The sequence below is a fragment of the Leucoraja erinacea genome, chromosome 5, assembly GCF_028641065.1.
Source record: "Leucoraja erinacea ecotype New England chromosome 5, Leri_hhj_1, whole genome shotgun sequence".
Lineage (NCBI taxonomy): Eukaryota > Metazoa > Chordata > Chondrichthyes > Rajiformes > Rajidae > Leucoraja > Leucoraja erinaceus.
The window spans coordinates 16,515,656-16,541,747 of record NC_073381.1 but is presented as its reverse complement, the minus strand read 5'-3'; the positions used below and the strand labels follow the sequence as shown (position 1 = coordinate 16,541,747).

At 42.3% G+C, this 26,092-nt stretch overlaps 2 protein-coding genes across 4 annotated transcripts in view; one reads left to right on the top strand and one right to left on the bottom strand.

Annotated features, from left to right (window-relative positions):
• nup43 (nucleoporin 43) overlaps window positions 1–26,092 on the bottom strand; it is a 162,159-nt gene that overhangs the window by 46,949 nt on the left and 89,118 nt on the right. The gene's annotated exons all lie outside the window — the stretch shown is intronic.
• Window positions 1–26,092, top strand: part of shprh (SNF2 histone linker PHD RING helicase) — a 70,810-nt gene that overhangs the window by 35,279 nt on the left and 9,439 nt on the right. For all 3 annotated transcript variants that reach the window (XM_055635080.1, XM_055635079.1, XM_055635081.1), the window contains exons 20-28: window positions 8,705–8,878; window positions 11,312–11,374; window positions 14,679–14,904; window positions 17,230–17,373; window positions 20,314–20,415; window positions 22,240–22,311; window positions 23,395–23,583; window positions 24,731–24,823; window positions 25,663–25,749. In XM_055635080.1, the coding sequence (XP_055491055.1) occupies window positions 8,705–8,878; window positions 11,312–11,374; window positions 14,679–14,904; window positions 17,230–17,373; window positions 20,314–20,415; window positions 22,240–22,311; window positions 23,395–23,583; window positions 24,731–24,823; window positions 25,663–25,749 (1,150 nt within the window). The remainder of the gene's footprint in view (window positions 1–8,704; window positions 8,879–11,311; window positions 11,375–14,678; window positions 14,905–17,229; window positions 17,374–20,313; window positions 20,416–22,239; window positions 22,312–23,394; window positions 23,584–24,730; window positions 24,824–25,662; window positions 25,750–26,092) is intronic.

Genomic DNA, 26,092 nt, shown 5'->3' with positions numbered 1-26,092 from the left:
CTGGCCAGCGACCATAACGGCTGCTGGCGCCCGCCTCTCGCCTCAAAGACGCCATTTAAAAACAGCCGCACTGCTGAGTGCTCGAATCTTCAGTTTGAGGACCACGCCTCCCATGGGGGCTACGGGTAGGGAACGGCTTCGTTGGGGGAGCAGACCCAACGGGTCTGCACTTGGTCTAGTCTTTCAATAAAATTCCCTCTCATACTTCTAAACTCCAGTATACAAGCCCAGCTGCTCCATTCTCTCAGCATATGACAGTCACGCCATCCCGGGAATTAACCTTGTAAACCTACGCTGTACTCCCTTAATAGCACGAAAGTCCTTCCTCGAAATAGGGGACCAAAACTGCACACCATGTGTGGTCTCATTAGGGCCCTATAAAACTGCAGAAGGATCTCTTTGCTCCTATACTCAACTCCTCTTATAAAGGCCAACATGCTATTCACTTTCTTCACTGCCTGCTGTATCTGCATGCTTACTTTCATTGACTGATGAACAAGGACCCCCAGATCCCGTAGTACTTCCCCTTCTCCCAACATGGCACCATTTAGATAGTAATCTGCCTTCCTGTTTTTGCTACCAAAGTGGATAACCTCGCATTTATCCACATTAAACTGCACCTGCCATGCATCTGCCCACTCACCCAACCTGTCCAAGTCACCCTGCATTCTCATGGTATCCTCCTCACAGTTCACACTGCCACCCAGCTTTGTGTCAACTGCAAATTTGCTAATGTTACTTTGAATCCCTTCATCTAAATCATTGATATATATTGTAAATGGCTGCGGTCCCAGCACCGAGCCTTGCCGTACCCCACTAGTCACTGCCTGCCATTCTGAAAGGGACCCATTAATCCTTACTCTTTGATTCCTATCTGCCAACCAATTTTCTATACATGTCAACACTCTACCCCTAATACAATGTGTCCTAATTTTGCTCACTAATCTCCTATGTGGGACTTTATCAAATGCTTTCTGAAAGTCCAGGTACACTACATCCACTGGCTCTCCCATGTCCATTTTCCCAGTTACATCCTCAAAAAATTCCAGAAGATTAGTCAAGCATGAGTTCCCCTTCGTAAATCCATGCTAACTCGGACCGATCCTGTTACTGCTATCCAAATGTCGGTGGGGGCGCTGTAAGCCGGCAGCCCTGCCAGCAGCGCGTTAGTTTTTTCAACTTTTTTTTTTAGTGTCTAATCCAAATATGCCATTATTTCATCTTCTATAATTGCCTCCAGCATCTTCCCCATCACCAATGTCAGGCTAACTGGTTTATAATTCCCTGTTTTCTCTCTCCTGCCTTTCTTAAAAAGTGGGATAACATTAGCTACCCTCCAATCCACAGGAACTGATCCTGAATCTATAGAACATAGAAACATAGAAAATAGGTGCAGGAGTAGGCCATTCGGCCCTTCGAGTCTGCACCGCCATTCAATATGATCATGGCTGATCATCCAACTCAGTATCCCGTACCTGCCTTCTCTCCATACCCCCTGATCCCTTTAGCCACAAGGGCCACATCTAACTCCCTCTTAAATATAGCCAATGAACTGGCCTCAACTACCTTCTGTGGCAGAGAGTTCCAGAGATTCACCACTCTCTGTGTGAAAAAAGATCTCGGTCCTAAAGGATTTCCCCTCTATCCTTAAGCTTTGACCCCTTGTCCTGGACTTCTCCAACATCGGGAACAATCTTCCTGCATCTAGCCTTAAGAATTTTGTAGGTTTCTATAAGATCCCCCCCTAAATCCCCTAAATTCTAGCGAGTACAAGCCGAGTCTATCCAGTCTTTCTTCATATGAAAGTCCTGACATCCCAGGAATCAGCCTGGTGAACCTTCTCTGCACTCCCTCTATGGCAATAATGTCCTTTCTCAGATTTGGAGACCAAAACTGTACGCAATACTCCAGGTGTGGTCTCACCAAGACCCTGTACAACTGCAGTAGAACCTCCCTGCTCCGATACTCAAATCCTTTTGCTATGAATGCTAACATACCATTCGCTTTCTTCACTGCCTGCTGCACCTGCATACCTACTTTCAATGACTGGTGTACCATGACACCCAGGTCTCGTTGCATCTCCCCTTTTCCTAATCGGTCACCATTTAGATAATAATCTGCTTTCCTGTTTTTGCCACCAAAGTGGATAACCTCACACTTATCCACATTATACTGCATCTGCCATGCATTTGGAAGTGGTGGCGGTGCCTTGCAGCTGCGGCTCGCCTGCAGTCCGTTTGTCTTTTCTGTTTTTTGTTTTCTCTTGTCCTGTTTTTACAGTTTATTTCAGTTTATTTAGTTGTGTATGTGTGGGGGGGTGGGTGTGGTATGTTTTTTGACTCTTCCTTCGGGGGGGATGCGACCTTTCTTGCCGTATCCCCCGTCTCCGTGCCGTCCGCCTATCGCGGAGCTGGTAGACTCCAACTGCGACCGACCTCGAGGCTGCGGAGGCAGAGCCAGGACTTACCAACGCGAGACTGGCCGACTTGGACTGGGGCTGTGGTTGCGGGGCGACCCAACTTCCGACCCGACTTTGGAGCCTCAGAGGCTCGGCCGCGGGCCAGTGGACGACATCATCGGGAGCTCGAGTTCTGTTTCCGGATCTCCCGCAACTACAGCTGCGTCCGCTGGACTGGAGGGCAGCAGCTTCGGCAGCTTCAACCGCCCCGGGCCGCGGAGTTTGAACCGGCCCGTTTGCGGAACACGGATTCAGCCGCGGGACTTACTTACCATCACCCGGTGGGGTCACAACATCGGAGGCTTGGATTGCCTCAGCACAGAGGGAGAGCAAGGAGGGAAGAGACAATGACTTTGGGACTTTAAACTGTGTTGAGTGTTTGTTATTTATTCTATGTTATGACTGCAGGCTAAACCATTTTGTTGCACTGAAAAGTGCAATGACAATAAATTGAATCAAATCAAATCAAAAAAAAAATGTGCCCACTCACCCAGCCTATCCAAGTCACCTTGCAGCCTCCTAGCATCCTCCTCACAGCTAACACTGCTCCCCAGCTTAGTGTCATCCGCAAACTTGGAGATGTTGCATTCAATTCTCTCGTCTAAATCATTAACATATATTGTGAATAGCTGGGGTCCCAGCACTGAGCCTTGCGGTACCCCACTAGTCACTGCCTGCCATTCTGAAAATGTCCCGTTTACTCCTACTCTTTGCTTCCTGTTTGCCAGCCAGTTCTCTATCTACATCAATACTGAACCCCCAATACCGTGTGCTTTAGGTTTATATACTAATCCCTTATGTGGGACCTTGTCGAAAGCCTTCTGAAAGTCCAGATATAACATATCCACTGGTTCTCCCCTATCCACTAGTTACATCCTCGAAAAATTCTATAAGATTCGTCAGACATGATTTACCTTTCGTAAATCCATGCTGACTTTGTCCAATGATTTCACCACTTTCCAAATGTGCTGCTATCCCATCTTTAATAACTGACTAGCAGTTTCCCTACTACCGATGTTAGACTAACTGGTCTGTAATTCCCCGTTTTCTCTCTCTCTCCCTTTTTAAAAAGTGGGGTTACATTAGCTACCCTCCAATCCTCAGGAACTACTCCAGAATCTAAAGAGTTTTGAAAAATTATCACTAATACATCCACTATTTCTGGAGCTACTTCCTTAAGTACTCTGGGATGCAGCCTATCTGGCTCTGGGGATTTATCGGCCTTTAATCCATTCAATTTACCTAACACCACTTCCCGGCTAACCTGGATTTCACTCAGTTCCTCCATCTCCTTTGACCCGCGGTCCCCTGCTATTTCCAGCAAATTATTTATGTCTTCCTTAGTGAAGACGTAACCAAAGTAGTTATTCAATTGGTCCGCCATATCCTTGTTTCCCATGATCAATTCACCTGTTTCTGACCTACATTTGCAAGGGACCTACATTTATTTTAACTAATCTCTTTCTCTTCACATATCTATAAAATCATTTGCAGTCAGTTTTTATGTTCCCTGCCAGTTTTCTTTCGTAATCTATTTTCCCTTTCCTTTGTCATCCTCTGCTGGTCTCTGAATTTCTTCCAGTCCTCTGGTAGGCTGCTTTTTCTGGCTAATTTGTACGCTTCATTTTTTGCTTTGATACTATCCCTGATTTCCCTTGTTATCCACGGATGCACTACCTTCCCTGATTTATTCTTTTGCCAAACTGGGATGAACAATTGTTGTAGTTCATCCATGCAGTCTTTAAATGCCTTCCATTGCATATCCACCCTCAAACCTTTAAGAATTAATTGCCAGTCAATCTTGGCCAATTCACATCTCATACCCTCAAAGTTACCGTTCTTTAAGTTCAGAACCATTGTTTCTGAATTAACAATGTCACTCTCCATCCCAATGAAGAACTCAACCATATTATGGTCACTCTTGCCCAAGGGGCCACGTACAAGAAGACTGCTAACTAACCCTTCCTCATTACTCAATACCCAGTCTAGAATAGCCCGCTCTCTCGTTGGTTCCTCTACATCTTGGTTTAGAAAACTATCCCGCATACATTCCAAGAAATCCTCTTCCTCAGCACCCCTGACAATTTGATTCACCCAATCTATATGTAGATTAAAGTCGCCCATTATAACTGTTTTACCTTTGTTGCACGCATTTCTAATTTCCTGTTTGATGCCATCCCCAACTTCACTACTACTGTTAGGTGGCCTGTACACAACACCCACTAGCGTTTTCTGCCCCTTAGTGTTTCGCAGCTCTACCCATATCGATTCCACATCCTCCAAGCTAATGTCCTTCCTTTCCATTGCGTTAATCTCCTCTCTAACCAGCAACGCTACCCCACCTCCTTTTCCTTTCTGTCTATCCCTCCTGAATATTGAATATCCCTGGATGTTCAGCTCCCAGCCTTGGTCACCATGGAGCCATGTCTCCGTGATCCCAACTATATCATAATCATTAATAGCTATCTGCACATTCAACTCATCCACCTTATTACGAATGCTCCTTGCATTGAGACACAAAGCCTTCAGGCTTGTTTTTACAACACTCTTACCCCTTATACAATTATGTTGAAAAGTGGCCCTTTTTGATTTTTGCCCTGGATTTGTCTGCCTGCCACTTTTACTTTTCACCTTGCTACCTATTGCTTCCACCCCCATTTTACACCCCTCTGTCTCTCTGCTCACACATTTAAGAACCCCACCACCTCTTATTCTCTGTTTATTATTGTTTTCTTCTTTCCCCCCTACATGTTGTGTCTGAGTGCTTCCCTTCTCTGCTTCCTGCCTCACACACTGTCTACTAGCTTTCTCTATTTGAGTCCCTCCCCCCAACCGTTCTAGTTTAAAGTCTCCGCAGTAGCCTTTGCAAATCTCCCCGCCAGGATATTGGTCCCCCTCGGGTTCAAGTGCAACCCATCCTTTTTGTACAGGTCGCACCTTCCACAAAAGAGGTCCCAATGATCCAGAAACTTGAATCCCTGCCCTCTGCACCAGTCCTTCAGCCACTCATTTATCCTCCACCTCACTCCATTCCTACTCTCACTGTCGCGTGGCACAGGCAGTAATCCCGAAAATTGTTCCCTTTCCGGTCCTTCTCTTTAACTCTCCTCCTAACTCCCTAAATTCTCCTTTCAGGGCCTCTTCTCTTTTTCTACCTACATTGGAAAATTATCACCAATGCGTCCACGATTTCTAGAACCACTTCCTTAAGTACCCTGGTATGCAGACCATCAGGCTCTGGGGATTTATCAGCCTTCAGTCCCATCAGTCTACCCAACACCATTTCCTGCTTAATGTGGATTTCCTTCAGTTCCTTCCTCACCCCAGATTCTCTGGCCACTAATATATCAGGAAGATTATTTGTGTCCTCCTCAGTGAAGACGGATCCAAAGTACCTGTTCAACATCTGACATTTCCTTGTTCCCCATAATAAATCCACTTATTTCAGTCTTCAAGGGTCCAACTTTGGTCTTAACTATTTTTTTTCTCTTCAGAAGCTTTTACTATCCTCCTTTATATGCTTGGCTAGCTTACCTTCGTACCTCATCTTTTCTCCCCATATTACCTTTTTACTTATCTTCTGTTGCTCTTTAAACATTACCCAATCCTGTTGCTGCCCGCTCATCTTTGCTATATTGTACTTCTTATATTTTATTTTTGTACTGTCCCTGACGTCCATTTGTCAGCCAAGGTCGCCTCTTACTCCCTTTGGAATCTTTCTTCCTCTTTGGAATGAACTGATCCTGCACCTTCTGTATTATTCCCAGAAATACCTGCCATTGTTGTTCCACTGTCATCCCTGCTAGTGTATCTTTCCAGTCAACTTTGGCCAGCTCCTCCCTCATGGCCCCATAGTCCCCTTTATTCAACTGTAACACTGACACCTCCGATTTACCCTTCTCCCTCTCCATTTTTAGATTAAACTTGACCATATTATGGTCACTACCTCTTAATGGCTCATTAACTTCTAGTTCCTTTATCAAATCCGGTTCATTACATAACACTAAATCCAGAATTGCCTTCTCCCTGGTAGGCTCCTAAGAATTCATCACAGAGACACTCCACAAACTCCCTTTCTTGAGGTCTAGCACCAACCTCATTTTCCCAGTCTACCTGCATATTGAAATCTCCCATAACAACCATAGCATTACCTTTACTACATGCCAATTTTAACTCCTGATTCAACTTGCACCTTATATCCAGACTATTGTTTGGGGACCTGTAGATAAGTCCCTTAGAGTCTTTTTACCCTTACAATTCCTTAGTTCTATCCATACTGACTCTACATCCCCTGTTTCAATGTCACCCCTTGCAAGGGACTGAATTTCATTCCTCACCAACAGATCTACCCCACCCCCTCTGCCTACCTGTCTGTCTTTTCCATAGGAGGTATACCCTTGAATATTCAGTTCCCATGGCCCTCTTGCAGCCATGTCTGTAATGTAACACTCAATCTCCACTATCTCAATTTCCAAACCTATTCTCATTTAGGTTAAGGGGGGACTTGATAGAGGTCTTTAAAATGATGAGAGGGATAGACAGAGTTGACGTGGATAAGCTTTTAGGGGACAGTGCATATTAATAAACATTTACATGTAATACGCAAGATTGTAGCCAGTAGCTAATTTCCATCTTTAGTCCCTCTGGTAAACAAGGTAAACACATCACAACACAATCAATCAATAAGAGAAGAGACAAAACAAAAATCAAAAACAAAACAAAACAAACAATAAAGTAAAAAAGTAACAATAAAAAAGTACCATAGGATAATTTTAAGGTAGATTATGATTGCAGTTTTGATTTTGCAGTAACCATGTTTTTAGATGTTTGGTAAATGAGGTAAGGGTTGGCAGATCCCGTATGACGCATGGTATCGCGTTCCAGGTCTGCGACGCTCGATATGAAAATACTGACTGCCCAAAGACACTTTTAATAAACGGGACTATACAATCACCCCTGGAGGCTGCTCTTGTCGAACTATTTGTGTTTTTCTTTATGAAGTCCTTTAACGGAGGTGGGGCTAGTCCACGGAAGATTTTGTAAACCAAAATCAAGTCTGAATATTTGATTACGTTTTCCCAGCTCAGCAGATCAAATTTCTTCAGGATGCTACAGTGATGGTACATTCTGGGCTTTTTGTCTAGAGTTTTTAGGGCTTGTTTATAAGCAATTTCAACAGGCTTTAGTGTGGACTTACATGCCAGTGACCAAGTTGTTATACAGTAGGTCATGTATGGCACAATCATTGCATTAAAATATAGTTTGGCTGAATCAATAGTTAAATTATTTCTAATATATCTAAAATTGGACAAATTAAATTTAATTAATTTACTGTTCTTTTCACCTGTTGTTTGAAACAGAGCTGTGAATCGATCACGATTCCTAAATATTTAAACTCATGTACAATTTTAAGTTTTGTTCCATGTACAAACACATCAGGATCTCCATCAGTACTTGCCTTTTTGGAGAAAAACATACAGACAGTCTTTGACACATTAAGATGTAGATCAGAAAACTGCAACCAGTTTGACACATTAATCATAGCAGCTGAGGGGGAACTTCTTTACTCAGAGAGTGGTGGCTGTGTGGAATGAGCTTCCAGTGAAGGTGGGGGAGGCAGGTTCGTTTTTATCATTTAAAAATAAATTGGATAGTTATATGGACGGGAAAGGAATGGAGGGTTATGGTCTGAGCGCAGGTATATGGGACTAGGGGAGAATACGTGTTCGGCACGGACTAGAAGAGTCGAGATGGCCTGTTTCCATGCTGTAATTGTTATATGTTATATATATATATGTTATTTAGTGTTTATTGGTAACCATGGTGAAACTTTGCAAATTATTCCATTCAAACTGAATTAATATAATATAATAATTAATTAATTAATTAAAATGTATAAAAGTAGTAATATACTAAAATCTATCTAGATGATATCCTGAAACTTCAGTAATGATTAGATCTCTATGATTCGTATGTTCTGTTAAACTTCTCTAAATGTAACATAACTATTGAATGCAACCACTCATTTACTATTTATAAATGGTATACACATCTGCTATATTTGAACTTTGTTAACTAAGCTTCACTCACTGCTGCTTAGTAGACATTTTCTTTGATTAATACGAAAGGGATTATTTCTGTGCTGTACAACTTTAATCATGTGTAGCTTAATCTCTGATCTGATTAGCCATCAATCACCTAAAGGTATATTGAAAAATGCTGTCAACAATTAACTTTGCCATCCAGATTCCGGGACTGCAGAGGGCTTCAATTTTTACTGGCAGTGCAAATTGACGAGTTGAAGAAATCCCAAAAGAAGGTGCACGACGCAGTTAAGAATCTGGTAGGCCCTCCATCTCAAGAAGATATTCGGATTACCACAATGTGCCATCTTCGTCCTGTCCGATTTCCCTTGAACAAGTGGGTATCATTCTATGTTGGATATCGCCTCAGTTGCCTATGTGTCAACAGGAAATGCACTACCATGTTTTTTCTCTTATCATTAATTGTTCCTTTTATGTGCTACACTCACCTGGGAGCTTTGTATAATTCTACATACATGCAGAGTAAGATTTGTTTAGAGTAATGATTATTGCTAGCCGATGCAGTTAATAATTTTCTTTCCCTTTTTGCTACCTAAACACCATTTTCCAGGTGTCTAACCATCAAATTCCTAATCGTTTTCTATTGGGGTTAAGGTTAAACTGCTGAGTTACTCCAGCACTTTGTGGCTTTTATTGTATTTCAGTATCTGCAGTTCCTCTTGTTTCTACACCATTTCTGGCCTTCCTTTTCTTAACAAAGACCTTGAACACATTCTAGCATCTCAAACTTTTGCACATCTCTCCCCGAGCTTCAGGTCCCGCCACGTTTATGTACCAACAAAACCAGAAAAACAGCTGTGATCCAAGTTATTAATGTCCAGTTTGACTGTGGGAAAGGTAATTTGTGAATTAGAAGGAGCTGCAGATGCTGGTTTACACCGAAGATAGACACAAAATGCTAGAGTAACTCAGTGGGACAGATAGCATCTCTGGAGTGAAGGAATGGGTCACGATTCGGGTCAAGGCCCTTCTTCAAACTGATGTTTATCCTGGATCACCATTCTCAAACTCTCCAGAGTATTATTGACCAAGCCATTCTCGTTTACTCTTCAACATGAGTCTATCATCGTCCATCGGAGTTAAACTAGTCTGGCCTTAATTCTCAAATATTCATTCAAAGCCATAGAACCATTCATAATGATAGACACAAAATGCTGGAGTAAATCAGTGGGACAGGCAGCATCTCTGGATAGTCGAGATCCAAAACGTCATCCATTTCTTCTATCAGAGATGCAGCCTGTCCCGCTGAGTTACTCCAGCATTTAGTGGTGTAAATCAGCATCTACAGTTCCTTCCGAACCATTCATAATCTTCCTTCACTGTTACTCCAATAATTGATCCTTGGCACCCTCCTATTTCTTAGTTACCCCGTGGTACAATTTTTTCACATGCACAATGATGGCAACCTGCTCTCTATCAGCACATCCTCTAATGACCACTAGTCTGCCAGAATGTATGTGCACTGGAAGATCAGAAATTCTAACCAAATTTTGAATAGATTGAAGGCATTGCCGTCAGTCTCCATCACAAATTTTGATCAATGAGCAACTACCTCTCTAATGTGCAAGAACGAATTGCAGATGTGGTTTAAACCGAAGATAGACACAGAAATAACTCAGCGGACTGGAGTAACCAACTTGATCTTCCAGTTGCTGGATACTTTATTTCTCCTTCGCATTCCTACACAGACCTTTCTGGCCTTGGTCTCCTCTATTGTGGGAGTGAGGCTAAACGCAAATTGGAGGAACAGCATCTCATATTTCGCTTGGGCAGTTTACAGCCCAGTGGTATGAATATTGATTTCTCTCACTTGAGGTAGCCCCGGCATTTCCCTCTCTCTCTCTCTCTCTCTCTCTCTCTCTCTCTCTCTCTCTCTCTCTCTCTCTCTCTATCCCTCCCCCACCCAAGTCACACTAGCTTCTCATTTGCACCCTACAAACAGCTTACAATGGCCTGTTTCTTTACCATTATTACTTTTTTGCATATCATTCATTCATTGTTCTTGATCTGTCCATATCACCATCTATATCTCTCGTTTCCCTTATCCCTAACCCGTCTGAAGAAGAGTCTCGACCCAAAACGTCACCCATTCCTTCTCTTCAGAGATGCTGTCTGTCCTGCTGAGTTACTCCAGCTTTTTGTGTCCACGTCTATAATGTTACTCTATTCAACCCCTGATTTAGCTCTTTTGGTGTGAAGGCGTCATTCAAGCCATTGTTACTCTTTAGACTTCACTACTCCAACATATCCTTGGTTAGCGCACCTCATTCTCATTATAAACTTGAAGTCATGTGGACTCTGATGTCTGATACAAATGTACACCACCTATATTCACCCATCACCAAATAGGCTAACTGATTTGTATTGGCTTCTAATTAAGCTATGCTAGTTTATAAAATTTTCAAAAGCTTTCATGGTTTTGGTGTTTTCCATTTCTGTAATCTTCCACGGCAAATATGTTGCTCTAACCCTGTCTTCCTGATCATTCCCAAATTTAATACCCCCACCTTTGGCAATTTATTTTTGAGACAGTGCTGATAATGTCTCAAAGCATTCTGGCTTATCCAGAGTAAATACATGTTTTCTAGTGCGATTGTTATTCACGTTCATAAGAACGTAAGTGATAGGAACAGAATTAGGCCATTCGGCCCATCAAGTCTACTCTGCCATTCAACCATGGCCGATTGAATGTTGTGTGATTATCAACCTCTGGAATGAAATACTAATGAATCTCTCATTTATTTTGTAGTTGCCAATTTTGTAAGGCAGATGAACTATTTACAGATTACGAATCCAATCTTTTTTCGCACAGGCAAGTATTTTATTAAAATAATATATTTTTCAAGGTTTTTGCTCATCTTTGGGGGTTCAATACAGCAGGTCCTGTTCAATGATGCATAGGGTAGACCACAATAGATTTGATTGTAATGGGAAAAAAAAAATCACATGTGGTTAAAGTGCACATTGTCAGATTTTATTAAAGGGTAATTTTATACATTTTGGTTTCACCATGTAGAAATTACAACTGTGTTTATACATGGCCCCCCCCCATTTCAAGGCACCATTATGTTTGGGACACATAGCTTCACAGGCATTTGTAATTGCTGAGGTGTGTTTAATTGCCTCCTTAATGCAAATATAAGAGAGCTCTCAGCACCTAGTCTTTCCTCCCGTCTTCCCATCACCTTTGGAAACCTTTATTTTTGTTTATCAACATGAGGGCCACAAGTCGTGCCAATGAATGTCAAAGAAGCCATTGTGAGACTGAGGAGAAACAAGATTAAAACTGTAAGAGACATCAGCCAAACCTTAGGCTTACCAAAATCAACTGCTTGGAACATCATTAAGAAGAAAGTGAGCACTGGTGGGCTTACTAATCGCAAATGGACTATCAGGTCAAGGAAGACCTCCACAGCTGATGACAGAAGAATTCTCTCTATAATAAAGAAAAATTCCCAAACACCTGTCTGACAGATCAGTAACACTCTTCAGGAGTCATGTGTGGATTTGTCAATGACCACTGTCCGCAGAAGACTTCATGAACATAAATACAGAGGCTACACTGCAAGATGCAAACCACTGGTTAGCCGCAAAAATAGGATGGCCAGGTTACAGTTTGCCAAGAAGTACTTAAAAGAGCAACCACAGTTCTGGAAAAAAGTCTTGTGGACAGATGAGACAAAGTTTAACTTATATCAGAGTGATGGCAAGAGCAAAGTATGGAGGAGAGAAGGAACTGCCCAAGATCCAAAGCATACCACCTCATCTCATCTGAAACATGGTGATGGGGGTGTTATGGCCTGGGCATGTATGGCTGCTGAAGGTACTGGCTCACTTATCTTCATTGATGATACAACTGCTGATGGTAGTAGCATAATGAATTCTGAAGTGTATAGACACATCCTATCGGTGGGGGCGCTGTCCTGTACGGCTGCCAGTCCTGCAGCTGTCCGTTTTTTTCACTTCTTTTTTTATTATTTTTAGTTCGTTAAAGTGTGTAGTCGGGGGGGTCTAATCTTTTTATGTGTGGGGGGATGGTGGGGGGAAGGGGGAAACTGCTTTTTCAAGTCCCTACCTGGTTGGAGAGGCTGCCTTCCTCCGAGCAGCACCTTCGACCTGTCCTCGCGGCCTACCAGCTTGGGTCCTGGAGCGACGTTTCCTGAGGGGACCTGGCCAGAACATCGGCTTTGGCAGCAGCACAGCGCTGGAGCGCTATCGCGGAGCGGGCGATGCCTTGCCTGGGTCGCCGCGCTGGAACTCCAGTATGCTGGGACCGCCGATAAAAACATCGTGGAGCCGCGGTTCTGTGGAGCGGCCTGCTGTGGCGCTGAACTTTACATCCCGGAGCCTGGGATCTCTCGCCGAGATCGCCAGTGTGTGATCTGTGTGAAGCTCTGTCCAGCGCGGTCTGTTGGCTTGGAAGCCGCGGTGTCCGGTAAGAAGGCGGCCGTTCCTGGCACCCCAAGCCGCTGAGGGTTCTCCCGACGCCGGAGTACCATCATCCAGCGAGAACGGCCGGGAACATCGGGCCCCGTAATGGCGACTGTGGAGGCCTCAATAGGCCCGACTCTGGGTGGACAAGAGGATGGGGACTGGACTTTGTGCCTTCCCCCACAGTGGGAACCATTGTGGGGGGATGTTTTTATGTTTTAATGTTAAACTTCTTGAATGCTATGTTGTATTTTTATTAGTGTGCTGCAAGGACATCTGAATTTCCCCTGAATAAGGGGATTAATAAAGTAATATCTATCTACCTATCTACCTATCTATCTACCTATCTATCTACCTATCTATCTACCTATCTATCTACCTATCTACCTACCCACCTACCCACCTACCCACCCACCCAAACATACTGCTAAAGCAACAAATGAGTTTTTCAAAGCTAAATAATGGTCAATTCTTGAGTGGCCAAGACAATCACCCGATCTGAACCCAGTTCAGCATGCCTTTTATATGCTGAAGAGAAAACTGAATGGGACTAGTCCCCAAAACAAGCAGAAGCTAAATATGGCTGCATACAGGCTTGGCAGAGCATCAACTGGTGATGTCCATGAATCGCAGGCATCAAGCAGTTATTGCATGCAAAGGATATGCAACAAAATACTAAACATGACTACTTTCATTTACATGACATTGCTGTGTCCCAAACATTATGGTGCCCTGAAATGGGGGGGCTACATATAAACACTGCTGTAATTTCTACATGGTGATACCAAAATGTATAAAAATGGCCTTTATTAAAATCGGACAATGTGCACTTCAACCACATATGATTTTTTTTTTTCTATTACAAATCATAAATTGTGGACTACAGACGGAAATTGATAAGTGATGGGTCTTTGTCCCAAACATTATGGAGGGCACGGTAACTTATTCCTTGTTCACACTCTACTTGGAGTTGCGACCTCTTGTTCTTATCCACTGACTAGTTCTGCAGTGATTAACCAAAAGCATATGACTGTCTCATGGACTAAAGTATCTAACCTGATAGATCGCAATGTCCATAATTCAGACACCACTTCATCAACTCGGGTACCTCAGGCACTTCTTGCAGATGAGGCTGCCATGGATCATGGTGATTTCCATCAGCTCCCACAGTCTAAGCCACAGCTCATTAGCATCTGCCCAGCCTATCTTATTTATTTAATTAATGATTGTTCTTTAATTGGCTAAATATAATTTTTAATTCTTATGTAATGTAATATAGTTATATGGTTTCAAGTTATTAAATTTTATAACAGAGATTGTAATTTTGAACAAACTCCTTTAAGAATCCAGCAGCCATTTCCATCTTGCCTTCATTGTGATGCCACATACTGATTTTCTTTTCCCTTCTGTTTCAAATTCTTGCTTTGTTTAAGTTTGGTTAAATTTTCCACACTGCCTTGCTTTAATTGGTTGAAGTGCACCCTTCATCCTTTGCATACTTGACATTCATAAGTGGTTCTACAATCTTATGCCTTGACTTAAGCACGTGCAACACATCAGTGTAGGGAATGGACTTGGAATCCATAATGCGCATTTCACAACTCTATTCATTACACAAACACCCATTGGAGATAGAGAAATTATGTTATATTGGGGAGAACTAAATCTTGATCTGTATTCTCCAGCGTTAAAGGCCAGAAGGTAATCTTTGAAGAGATGATTGAAGAGGAGGAAGGCCTGATAGATGACCATTTACCTACCACGAGTCGGGGACTGTGGGCTGCGAGTGAGACTGAACGAGCCTTGAAAACTATCCTAGTCTTTGGGAAGGCACACCGTTTTGATATCCTGCTAATTGAAGAAGGGAACTATTTCATGGAACTGCTTGAAGCTTGGAAAAAGGAATACAAGGTATACCAGAGTATAGGAGTTCCTAATATCTCGAATAAACTGGCTCTATTTCACATATTCATTAATGGAAATAATCAGAAATAGTAAGAAGTAACTCAATTTTTCAGGATTTTTGTGGGTGCTGCAGTTTTTGGAGAAATACAAACAGTTAGATTTTTTTATTGTAGTGTCTCTGAAGGAATTTGGAACATAAAATCTGCATTGACATTGTTACTCCTTGTCCAGGAATGCTCAGGTTTAGTTTCATTATTATCATGTGGACTGAGGTGTAGTGAAAAAATTTGTCTTGCATGCTATCCAATCAGATAATACTCCACATAAATACAAACAAGTCAAACTCAAGTACAATAGGTAGAGCACAGGGAAAAATACAGAGTGCAGAATATAGTTCTCAGCAGTTTAGTGCTCCAGTTTCGGTTAAAGTCCAATGTCCGCAGTGGGGGTGGAGGTGACTCGAATAGTATCCAGGCTCAGAGCTACATCAGAATAGCCAACAGTTTCTTGAAAAGGGGCATGGGTTATATGATAGTCATGGCACTAAATTTCCTGACAAGAGTGTTCATATATCCCTATAAAATAGTCAATACTGATGTGTATAGATTTTATGTACTGATGTGTAAAAGGAGTATTCTCTTCCGGATGGGTTTGCAATCCTCCATACGTCTGTTATATTTGTGATTCTTATGTACGTATTTAAGAGTTCACTGGATTTTGATTTTGTATTATATCTCGTTTGTTGAGCGGATTTATCCAGATATTGATCCAAAACGCAATTGAAATCTCCCCCAATTATCAGGTTTTGCTGGGTGGAGTCTGAAATTATATTCAAAATGTTATTTAAAAATTGTGGGTTGGCAAAGTTAGGAGCATAAATATTTACCATAGTAAGTGGGGTAGAATATATCTCCCAGGAGACTATGACATACCTCCCATCTTTGGCTGCAAGGATAATGAGAGGAGGGGGTAATCTCACCATTATCAAAAATATTAGTGGGAGGGTTCAGGAAGACATGGAGAATGGAATGAGGGACTTAGCATGAGAGGTCAGCAGCTTGTAAATTGGAAGGAGCAAAGACAAAGAAAAGAGGAAAGTTATTAAGCTTGGGGCTATTATGTAGTTCTACAATGTAATTCTTCACCCAACGTGCGTATTGAGACTAATACTTGATATGAAAGGGAATGGGATAGAAATCTGTTGGGAGGAGTGTGAAATAAACGTCTTTATTGGAGAGAGCACCAGCATCAGGGGCTGAAGATTTAGTCCTCTGCGCAGTCATTTCTCTGCATTACACTTCGTAATTCATCAGGATACAACATAGCAGATCGCTTACAACTCTCCACTGCTCGGGTCTTTTTTGTGGCTCGTAGAACTCTTCACATAATTGCCCTGGCTAACAACATAGCAGATCTCCCACACATGGTTCTAATAGCACATATTTACACAAAAACAGCAAACTAATCAAGTGTAAACGTAATCGACAAACAAACAGCAAACAACTTAGATGCAGGAAGATTGCTCCCGATGTTGGGGAAGTCCAGGACAAAGGGTCACAGCATAAGGATAATGTGGAAATCCTTTAAAACCGAGATGAGAAGAACTTTTTTCACACAGAGAGTGGTGAATCTCTGGAACTCTCTGCCACAGAGGGTAGTCGAGGCCAGTTCATTGACTATATTTAAGAGGGAGTTAGATGTGGCTAAGGGGATCAGAGGGTATGGAGAGAAGGCAGGTACGGGATACTGAGTTGGATGATCAGCCATGATCATATTGAATGGCGGTGCAGGCTCGAAGGGCTGAATGGCCTACTCCTGCACCTAATTTCTATGTTTCTATGTTTCTATCTTTCATTTAAGAAATAGAAAGAGGTCAACAAATAAAAGTTGGCACCTTCCATTGCGTTGGAATTCAGATCGTAGCTATTTTTTTGATTGCGAACCATTTAATTGCAAATGAACAGGTCTCAGGAACGGAACCCTGCCTTAATCTGGGGAGGGACTTGTATGGAGTGGTGTACTATAATTAATGGATCAGACTTAGAATCTGTAATGAGAAATGGATTAAAAAAAAATAGAAAATATATATTTTAAGGCATGTAGTGAAAGAAGAACTAGACATTTGAAAAACTATTTTGATAAAAACTGGGTTGAATCTTTTCTGGAGTGTAATATTTAATGATTCTGTCGTACAGGTCTGTGTGCGAGTGTTAAGACAATATAAATATGTATGGTTAATAAAGGGAGATAATCCAGGTAACTGATGTCATTCAATTGAAGATAGATGTTTTTCCCAAGACAGGTCCCTTAAATGCTTCCTTTCTATTGTAGTTGTTGCATGAATACTGGATGACACTGCGTGATCGTGTTTCTGCTATTGATGAACTAGCCATGGCAACTGAACGCTTTCAACTGCGTCTTCCAGATGATCCCAAACCAAGTCTTCCTCTTCTTCATATTATTGAACCACATGAGGTATGAAGATCAAAATACTACAGGCAAAGTTGTGTTGCAGGTTCAACCAGTGCTGGAGGAATTATGCGAAATGAAAAGAAGAAACTTCCATTCATATTCATAAATACATAGTAATATCTGTAGATAAGTACTTAAAGGAGAAGCGAATCAAAAAAGATGTCAGAGTTAGATGAAATAGGAATGGAAGAAACGTGGACAGCGGCTTAGGTCTGTTGGATAGAAAGGTCTGTACCTGTGCTATTAATTTGATGCAGAAAATACAGTACAATTCAGTCTGAAAAAAGGTCATGACCCGAAATGTTACCTATCCATGTTCTCCAGGGATGCTGCCTGACCTGTTACTCCACCATTTTATGTATTTTTCGTGACCTGAATCGTCGCCTATCCATCTCCCTCCACAGAAGGATCCTCAGAGAGACTCTGAATTTCCTCAGCTGCCTGAGGTGGTAAAGGCCTTGCCTTACTCACCAGTGCGGCAGTGTGTGATGTCCATGTCAGATCCTCTGTGGTGTGGACACCCAGGTATATTTAAAGCAGCTTACCCTGTCCACAGTAGCCCCATTTATCTCCAGTGGCGTATACGTCCTCGGATGTTGTGCCCTTCTAAAGTCCACAATCAGCTCCTTAGTTTTTATGACATTCAAGGCTGTTGTCCTGACACCAGAGTGCCAGATCAGCCACCTCCTCCTGGTAGGCCTTCTCATTGTTATCGGAGATCAGGCCCACCACCACAGCGTCATCAGCAAACTTGATTATAGAGTTGGAGCTGAACCTGGCCACACAGTTGCCAGCCGTTTCAATGTCCCTACCTATTTACATTATCTCCAAGAATTGTTTCTTGTTGTCTAACGCTCAGTGGTAGATGCTATGATTTGCATCTGTTCCCAAACGTTTTCATGACCTGATTCCTGTGTTAATATCAATGCATGTATGTGGCGGGTATTTCTGATAAGATGCCTGCCGATTGGAAAGCGTGTCTAGTAATTGAAGGGAATCAGAAACACTTGGTAATAAGAGTTCTTCACTGGGTGTCCCTCAGCATTGGGTACATTTAAAATTCTCTTTGTGATTTAATAATTTTGAGCCTTTTTAGCATGTTTTTAATTCCAGAAGTTTAGGGATAGAATTCTGGAGCTTTGACCACGGATAGAAAAAGTTTGAAGGCCATCAGGAAAGTCTAAGGAGTAAGGAAAGCCTTGGCCTTGGGGCCTCCATTTTCCACACGCTTCTGGAATTCCTTTTGGTTAGAATTAGACTTACTAGTTCCTCCACCCTGACTCTCAACACTGGTGTAGCTCAGGATTGTGTGCTCGGTAGTTTACTCTGCTCCCAGTATATCCATGACTGTGTGGCCCAGTACAGCGGAAACATGATCTTTAAGTTTGCTGATGGCCAGATGAATAACGTGTAATAGGGAACTGCAGACGCTGGTTTAAACCGAAGATAGACACAAAAAGCTGGAGTAATTCAGCGGGACAGGCAGCATCTCTGGAGAAGGATGGTTAAGGATAAGGGAAAAGTGGCCCCTTATCCCTAACCAGTCTGAAGAAGAGTTTCGACCCGAAACGTCACCCATTCTTTCTCTCCAGAGTTGTTGCCTGGCCCGCTGAGTTACTCCAGCTTTTTGTGTCTGTCTTCAGCGAGATGAACAACAATGATGAGACAAAGTACAGGAGAGAGATCGGGAACCTTGTGTCATGCACCAGAACACCAGCCTACCCATTAACATCAGAAGATGAAAGAGTTTGTTGTTGACCTAAGGAAGCCAGGGGTTGAACACAACCCTGTCCTCATCATCAGAACTTCTGCAGAGATGGTCAACAACTTCAGGTACTTATGCATCCATATCACCAGCAGCCTAACCTGGTCCCCTCACACCAATGTGGTGATAAAGAAAGCGCATCAGTGTATTTACTTTCTTAGGTGTCTGAGAAGGTTAGACATGTCCACGAGGTTTCACTCAAAACGTCTACAGATTTGCTACAGTGTATATGACAATAAATGGATCTGAATCTAACCTGAATTTGGAATTCAAAAGTTCTCTGAAAATTATTACAGAGTGTGTGAGGTGATAAAACGGATTTGAAAACAAGCGATTCCTTACTTTGCTACATACAATGGAGCCAGGCTCAGGAACAGTTACTCTAAGTTACTGTGTAATGGTGGTGTTGTAGAGTTCTACAACACAAAACGGGTTGTTTAGTTTAACTCATCCTTGCTGAACAGGATGCCTGTCTAAGCTAATGCCATTTGCTGCATTTGGCCCATATTCATCTAAACCTTTCTTATCTCTGTACATGTCCAAATGTTTTTAAAGTTGTAATTGTACCTGTCTCTACCTCCTCTGGCAGCTTGTTAGATAGACCCACCACCCTCTCTGTGAAAAAATTGCCCCTTGGTTCCCCTTTAAATCTTTCCCCACTCACCTTAAACCTATGCTGTCTAGTTTTAGACTCCCTTTCCCTGGGAAAAATCTACTCTATTTATGGTGCTCATAAGTCTCTATAAGGTCACCTCTCAACCTCTTCTGCTTCAACAAAAACAGTCCGAGCCAATATTTTGTATTAAATGCCCTGTAATATGACGACTAGAACAGCACACAGTACTCCAAGTGCAGCAAGTGAAGAGAACCAAAAATATGTACAGATACACCATGTCTTCCCAACTCTTGTACTCAATTCCACGACTGATTGAAGGCAAGCATGGTATATACCTTCATCACCACCATGTGTTGCCACATTCAGAGGACTGTGTATTTGTACCCCTGGATCTCTCAATTCAACAACACTCTCCAGGACCATTAAATTGTGCATCCTTCAGTTATGTAAAAGTAATAAACGTGTGTATAGAATATAATACAATACATATCTGGTGTATATTAATTTATCCAAGAGAGATATAACTTGTTTATGAAAGCCACCGTTGTGTTTTTGTTTGCAGGTAGAACAAAATCAAATGAAGCTCGTAAATGACAAAGCTGTTGCCACGTCACAATTGCAGAAGAAGCTTGGTCAAGTCCTGTACCTCACAAATTTGGAGAAGGTGAGAGGTGCATCCCGCAGTAGCTTTGGTTCTACCACAACTGCATTATAAATTCTGGAACGGGGTCATTGACATTTTGAGATCAACTATTCACCCCAGAAATATATAGGCCGCCATACAGTGTAGGAATCAGGAACTTGGTCAGTGGAATCCTGCTGCCTCTTGGGGCTTCCACCAGTCTGCAGTAGCTGAAGTTTCTTCACACTTTTTTCTTTAGTGTTCCATTGTTTTTGGCCCATTTCTTTAGTGTTCCATTGTTTTTGGCTCATTGCAAGAATGGAAATTCAGCATTCTGGAGCTTAAGTAGGCCCAACTGAGAAGAATTTTAACGGCAGACAATCCATCTGAAAACAATGACCCACCTTGAATCAACTGCTCTTTCTATTCTGGACTGTGAAGGCGCCAGTCCAGTCCATTGCAGATGCTGGGAACGTTAGAACTGTCAAAGTTCTAACTGTAAAGCAGCAATTTTGTACATTATTCAATATAATATATTTCCAGATTTTTATTTTATACTTCTTAGATCTTTATTAGTGGTGTATGGTACTGGTGTATGACATCATTTGTTGAACAGTGAGACCTTTAGTTTAGTTTACTTTATTATTGTCACATTTACTATCCATCCAAGACATCCACAGTGCACAGATAAAGGACAAAGGGCACGGCATTTAGTGCAAGATATAACATTGTCCACTAAGGTCCAATTAAAGGTAGTTCAAATGTCTCCAATGAGGTAGATGGGAGGTCAGGACCGCACTCTACCTGATGAGAGGACTGTTCAGTTGCCTGATACCAGCTGGGAAGAGACTGTTCCTGAAATTGGAGGGATATGTTTTCAAACATTTGTACCTCTTGCTGGATGGGAGAGGGGAGAAAAGGGGGTGACCGGAGTGAAACCAGACCTTGATTATGCTGACGACCTTGCTGGGGCACCGTGAAGTGTAGATGGATTCAATGGAAGGGAGGCTGATTTTGTGTGATGGTCTGGGCTACGTCCACAAATCTGCAATGTCTTGGGGTTTTGGATGGAGCTGTTCCTAAACCCATTTGTGATGCATCCCGATAAGATGCTTTCTAAGGTGCATTTATTGAGGTTGGTGAGGGTTGTTGAGGACCTACTGAACTTCGCAAGCCTTCTAAGGAATTAGAAGCATTGGTGTGCTTTCTCAGCCATAGCTGTGATGTGGCTGGTCCAGGACAAATTCTGGTTTGGGGCAGCACAGTGGAAAAGCAGTAGAGTGGCTGCCTTATAGCGCCAGACACCCGGGTTCGATCCTGACTGCGGGTGCTGTCTGTACAGAGTTTGTATGTTCTCCCTGTGACTGCGTGGGCTTCTCCGTTTGCTCCGGTTACCTCCCACACTCCAAAGACGTGCAGGTTTACAGGTTAATTGGCTTCTGTAAAAATTGTAAATTGTCGCCCGTGTCTAGGATAGTGCTAGTGTACGGGGTGATCACTGGTCGGCACAGACTCGGTGGGCCAAAGGGCCTGTTTCAGCACAATATCTCTAAACTGTACTCGGTATAGGCAGGAGTGTGTGTACTGCTTCGCTATCACATGTCCTTTTTATTTAACCAAATAGGCTAGTTCTGATCAAGCAATCAGCTGATCCTTCATCCAAAGCGTAAAATAATAATTCATAGTGGTATATTTCATGCATGAAATTATAGGCGGCATTCTGCTGCAATTTTTGTTCCTCCATTGAAAAGAAGGTAATTGGCTAAGTTGATATGTCCTGGCACCAACAACTGCTATTTGCATCCACGGAGAGAATAAGTAAAATTTAATAATTGCTTCTGAAAGCTATCCTTTGTTTTATTTCAGTCTCAGGATCCATTGATGGGCAGTGTTAATCCAGACCCCTGCCCCATCTGTGCACGGCAATTAGGGCAGCAGGTAAGAAATTAGCAGAATTGTGTGTGCATTTCATTCCACACAGTGTCAGTGCATTTATTCAGTGTGGTAACAGGGAGGTTGACAATTGAGGAAATGGCAGGCAGATAATGAAACGTTTAGTGCTAACGGTGGGTTTTAAGAAGCATTTTAAAAATAGAAAGAATGGTAAAGTGGTTTAGGGAAGAACTTCTAGAGTGTAAAGCTTTGAAAGTCAATGTAAATCAAGGGTGCAGAAGAAGCCAGAACTGGAAAAGAAGGAAATATTTACTACGATTACATTTTCTGAAGTATATTTCCTGTTTAATATCAACAAAAGCAGCCAACAATCATCAAAGATGAATACAATGCATTGTTTTGTTTTAAGTGGTCTTGGTTGAGTGGTAAATGTTGACTTTTGGACCAGATCCTGTTTGAAGAGTGCAAATATATCCTTTGCATTCATCTGAGAGAGAAGACAAAGCTTATCTCTCATATAGGATAAGCTTTTCCCACTGAGAGGAGGGAAGATGCAAACAAGGGGACATGACTTGAGAATTAAGGGACAGAAGTTTAGGGGTAACATGAGGGGGAATTTCTGAATTTACTCAGAGTTTACTCAGAGAGTGGTGGCTGTGTGGAATGAGCTTCCAGTGAAGGTGGTGGAGGCAGGTTCGTTTTTATCATTTAAAAATTAATTGGATAGTTATATGGACGAGAAAGGAATGGAGGGTTATGGTCTGAGCGCAGGTATATGGGACTAGGGGAGAATACGTGTTCGGCACGGACTAGAAGGGTCGAGATGGCCTGTTTCCGTGCTGTAATTGTTATATGGTTATATGTTATCTCATATGAGAGATAACATCTCTGAGAGTCCATGCCCAGATTGTGTGTTCAAGTCCACAGCAGGACCTGGAAGCCACAAAATCTAATTCAGAGTCTAGAGTACTGCATATTGAGCCAGAGCTGACATTTCTGTTAAACTGTACCAGAGGACTGAAATATACAAATATTTATTCTGCCAGCTAATTGCACAGCCGACTAAAGTTTTTTATTTTGTTTGACAATGTGTTCTTTCACTGCAACCTATTCTCTTCTTGTTCACAGTGGGCAGTCTTGACGTGTGGACACTGCTTCTGCAGTGACTGCATAGCCATTATAATCGAACAATACAGTACAGGGGTTCGACGAAGCTCTATCAAGTGTGCAATTTGCAGACAGACAACAACACATAAAGAAATCTCTTATGTATTCACGAATGAGGCTACAAACAAAGAAGATGAATTTCCCATTAAAGTAAGCAATTTTGACCAACAAAATCTCCCACAAATTGCAAAGTATTGTTGACCAGTTCTCTGAAATCAGTATTATTGGCATGAATTTACATTTACAATTTCCCATCACAAATTTGAGTCATCCTCCTACCCCATTGGTCAGAACAAACAAGATATTGAGTTGAAGCCCCTTCCCAACAGTCTGGGCCTGGTGTTTGGCTTCTTCGCACTCCCCAACTCTTCACCAAGACTCCACTGTGGGCTGGTTGCCTGGAATTGCCCAGAGCTGCAAGAAAAAGATCTGCCTGTCCATCTGCCTCTCTTTGTGTACTTAAAGAAAACGTTAATCTTTTACCTTTTTAAAGTGATTGTCCAAAATACATTTATGTTTGACATTACTATTATCTATAGTGCTTTTAAGTCTATTGTGATGTAAGGTTTGTAATGTATTTTTGTAATGTTCAAGAAAGGAAGACGCTGACACAGTGGGCTGTGGGAGAGCTGGGAAGGGGAGGGGAAGGAGGGAGAAAGCAAGGACTACCTGAAATTGGAGGTCAATGTTCATACCACTGGGGTGTAAACTACCAAAGTGAAATATGAGGTGCTGCTCATCCAATTTGCGGTGGGACTCACTCTGGCCATGGAGGAGGCCCAGGACAGAAAGGTCAAATACGGAATTGGAGGGGGAGTTGAAGTGCTGAGCCACCGGGAGATTGGGTTCGTTAATGCGAACTGTGCGGAGGTGTTGGGCGAAGCGATCGCCAAGCCTGCGCTTGGTCTCACCGATGTAGAGCAGTTGACACCTGGAGCAGCGGATGCAATAGATGAGGTTGGAGGAAGTGCAGGTGAACCTCTGCCTCACCTGGAAAGACAATTTGGTTCCTCGGATGGAATCGAGGGGGGGGACGTAAAGCGACAAGTGTAGCATTTCCTGCGGTTGCAAGGGAAAGTACCAGGGGAGGGGGTGGTTTGGGTGGGAAGGGACAAATTGACCAGGGAGTTGCGGAAGTAGCGGTCTCTGTGGAAAGCCGAAAGGGGAGGAGATGAGAAGATGTGGCCAGTGGTGGGATCCCGTTGGAGGTGGCGAAAATGTCTGAGGATTTTAGAATGTGATCATTGGGTTTTGACACCCTTGTAATGTAGATAATACTTTTTTATTTCTGTTTCAGGGTAGCCATTCCACTAAAGTGGAGGCTGTGCTCAGGACACTGAAGAAAATCCAGCAGAAGGAGCCTGGAGCCAAGTCCCTTGTGTTTTCTACAGTAGGTTTTATAACTAACAGATAAACACCTTGTTAAGTTTCCTTTCTGACAACCTCTCAGACTCAAGCGAAAGAAAGGCCATTCCCACTAAAAATGCACAGAGCAATATTTTCAGCTCCATTCACTGGATGGTGTTCAGGTAGAACAGACTACCTGCCTCTCAATAGAAACAATTTTCCGCCCAGTCAAGAAATAAGTTTCTAGTTTTTGCTGTCATTTTCAGGAGAAGTTGAAAAACATTTGGAAAATCTTAGATTACAACAAATATGGAAAAATATTAATATCAGCCCTGAATTGATGTAAAAGATCTGAACTTACCTGCTAAATATTAGGCAGACAAAAATGCTGGAGAAACTCAGCGGGTGAGGCAGCATCTATCGAGCGAAGGAAATAGGCAACGTTTCAGGTAAAGACCATTCTTCAGACTATTGAGATATTAGTGCGGCTGAGGTGTTTGAAGTAGCTATTAACATGGGCACACTGCCTTCTAAAAGTGGCAAAAGAAATTGGGATTTAGGGAAACAGAAAGATTGACCATTTATTTCACATAAAAGATTTGTCTGTGGATATCACCCATGGCTCAGAGGGTTGCATCACACCAGTGACTTAGAAAGTCATAGGTTTGAATCCCACTCAAGAGACTTGAGCAAATTGACCCAGTTCAGTACTATGGGATTGTTGCACTGGCAGAGCTGTGTTTCAGATAAGGCATTGCACCAAATCTACTGCACTATTGTAAGATCATACTTTTAGTTTGTAAAGCTTTAATCCAAATCATCATTCTCAAATTCACAGTGAATTACTGTTGTCTAATTTAGATTTTCTGCCGTTGCTTTTAGTGGCAAGATGTGCTGGATATAATTGGGAAAGCATTGTTGGACAATAACATGGAGTTTGTTCAAATCAATGGACTCCACAAGTTCCAGGTAAAGTAGGCACTACATATCAAAGAATGGGAGCTGTGAAAATAAATCTTGTGTAATTCTCCTTTTCATTGGTTAGGTCATCAGTTAGAGATTAACAAATCAATTGTGTGCTTTCAAACAAAAACTCAAACCAGAAATATTTAACAGATCAGGCAACATCTGTGGAGAGAGTAAAGAATAAATATTTCAGGTCCAAGACCCTTCATCAGACAGGTCGAGTTTTCCATTCCCTTTCTTGCTCACACCAAAACCTTTGTGAGACAGTACTCCCCAAAGACCCTTTGGTATTCCCTTTGTAAAGAAACAACCAGATATCTCTTCATCCCTCCCTCTAGGCTATGCC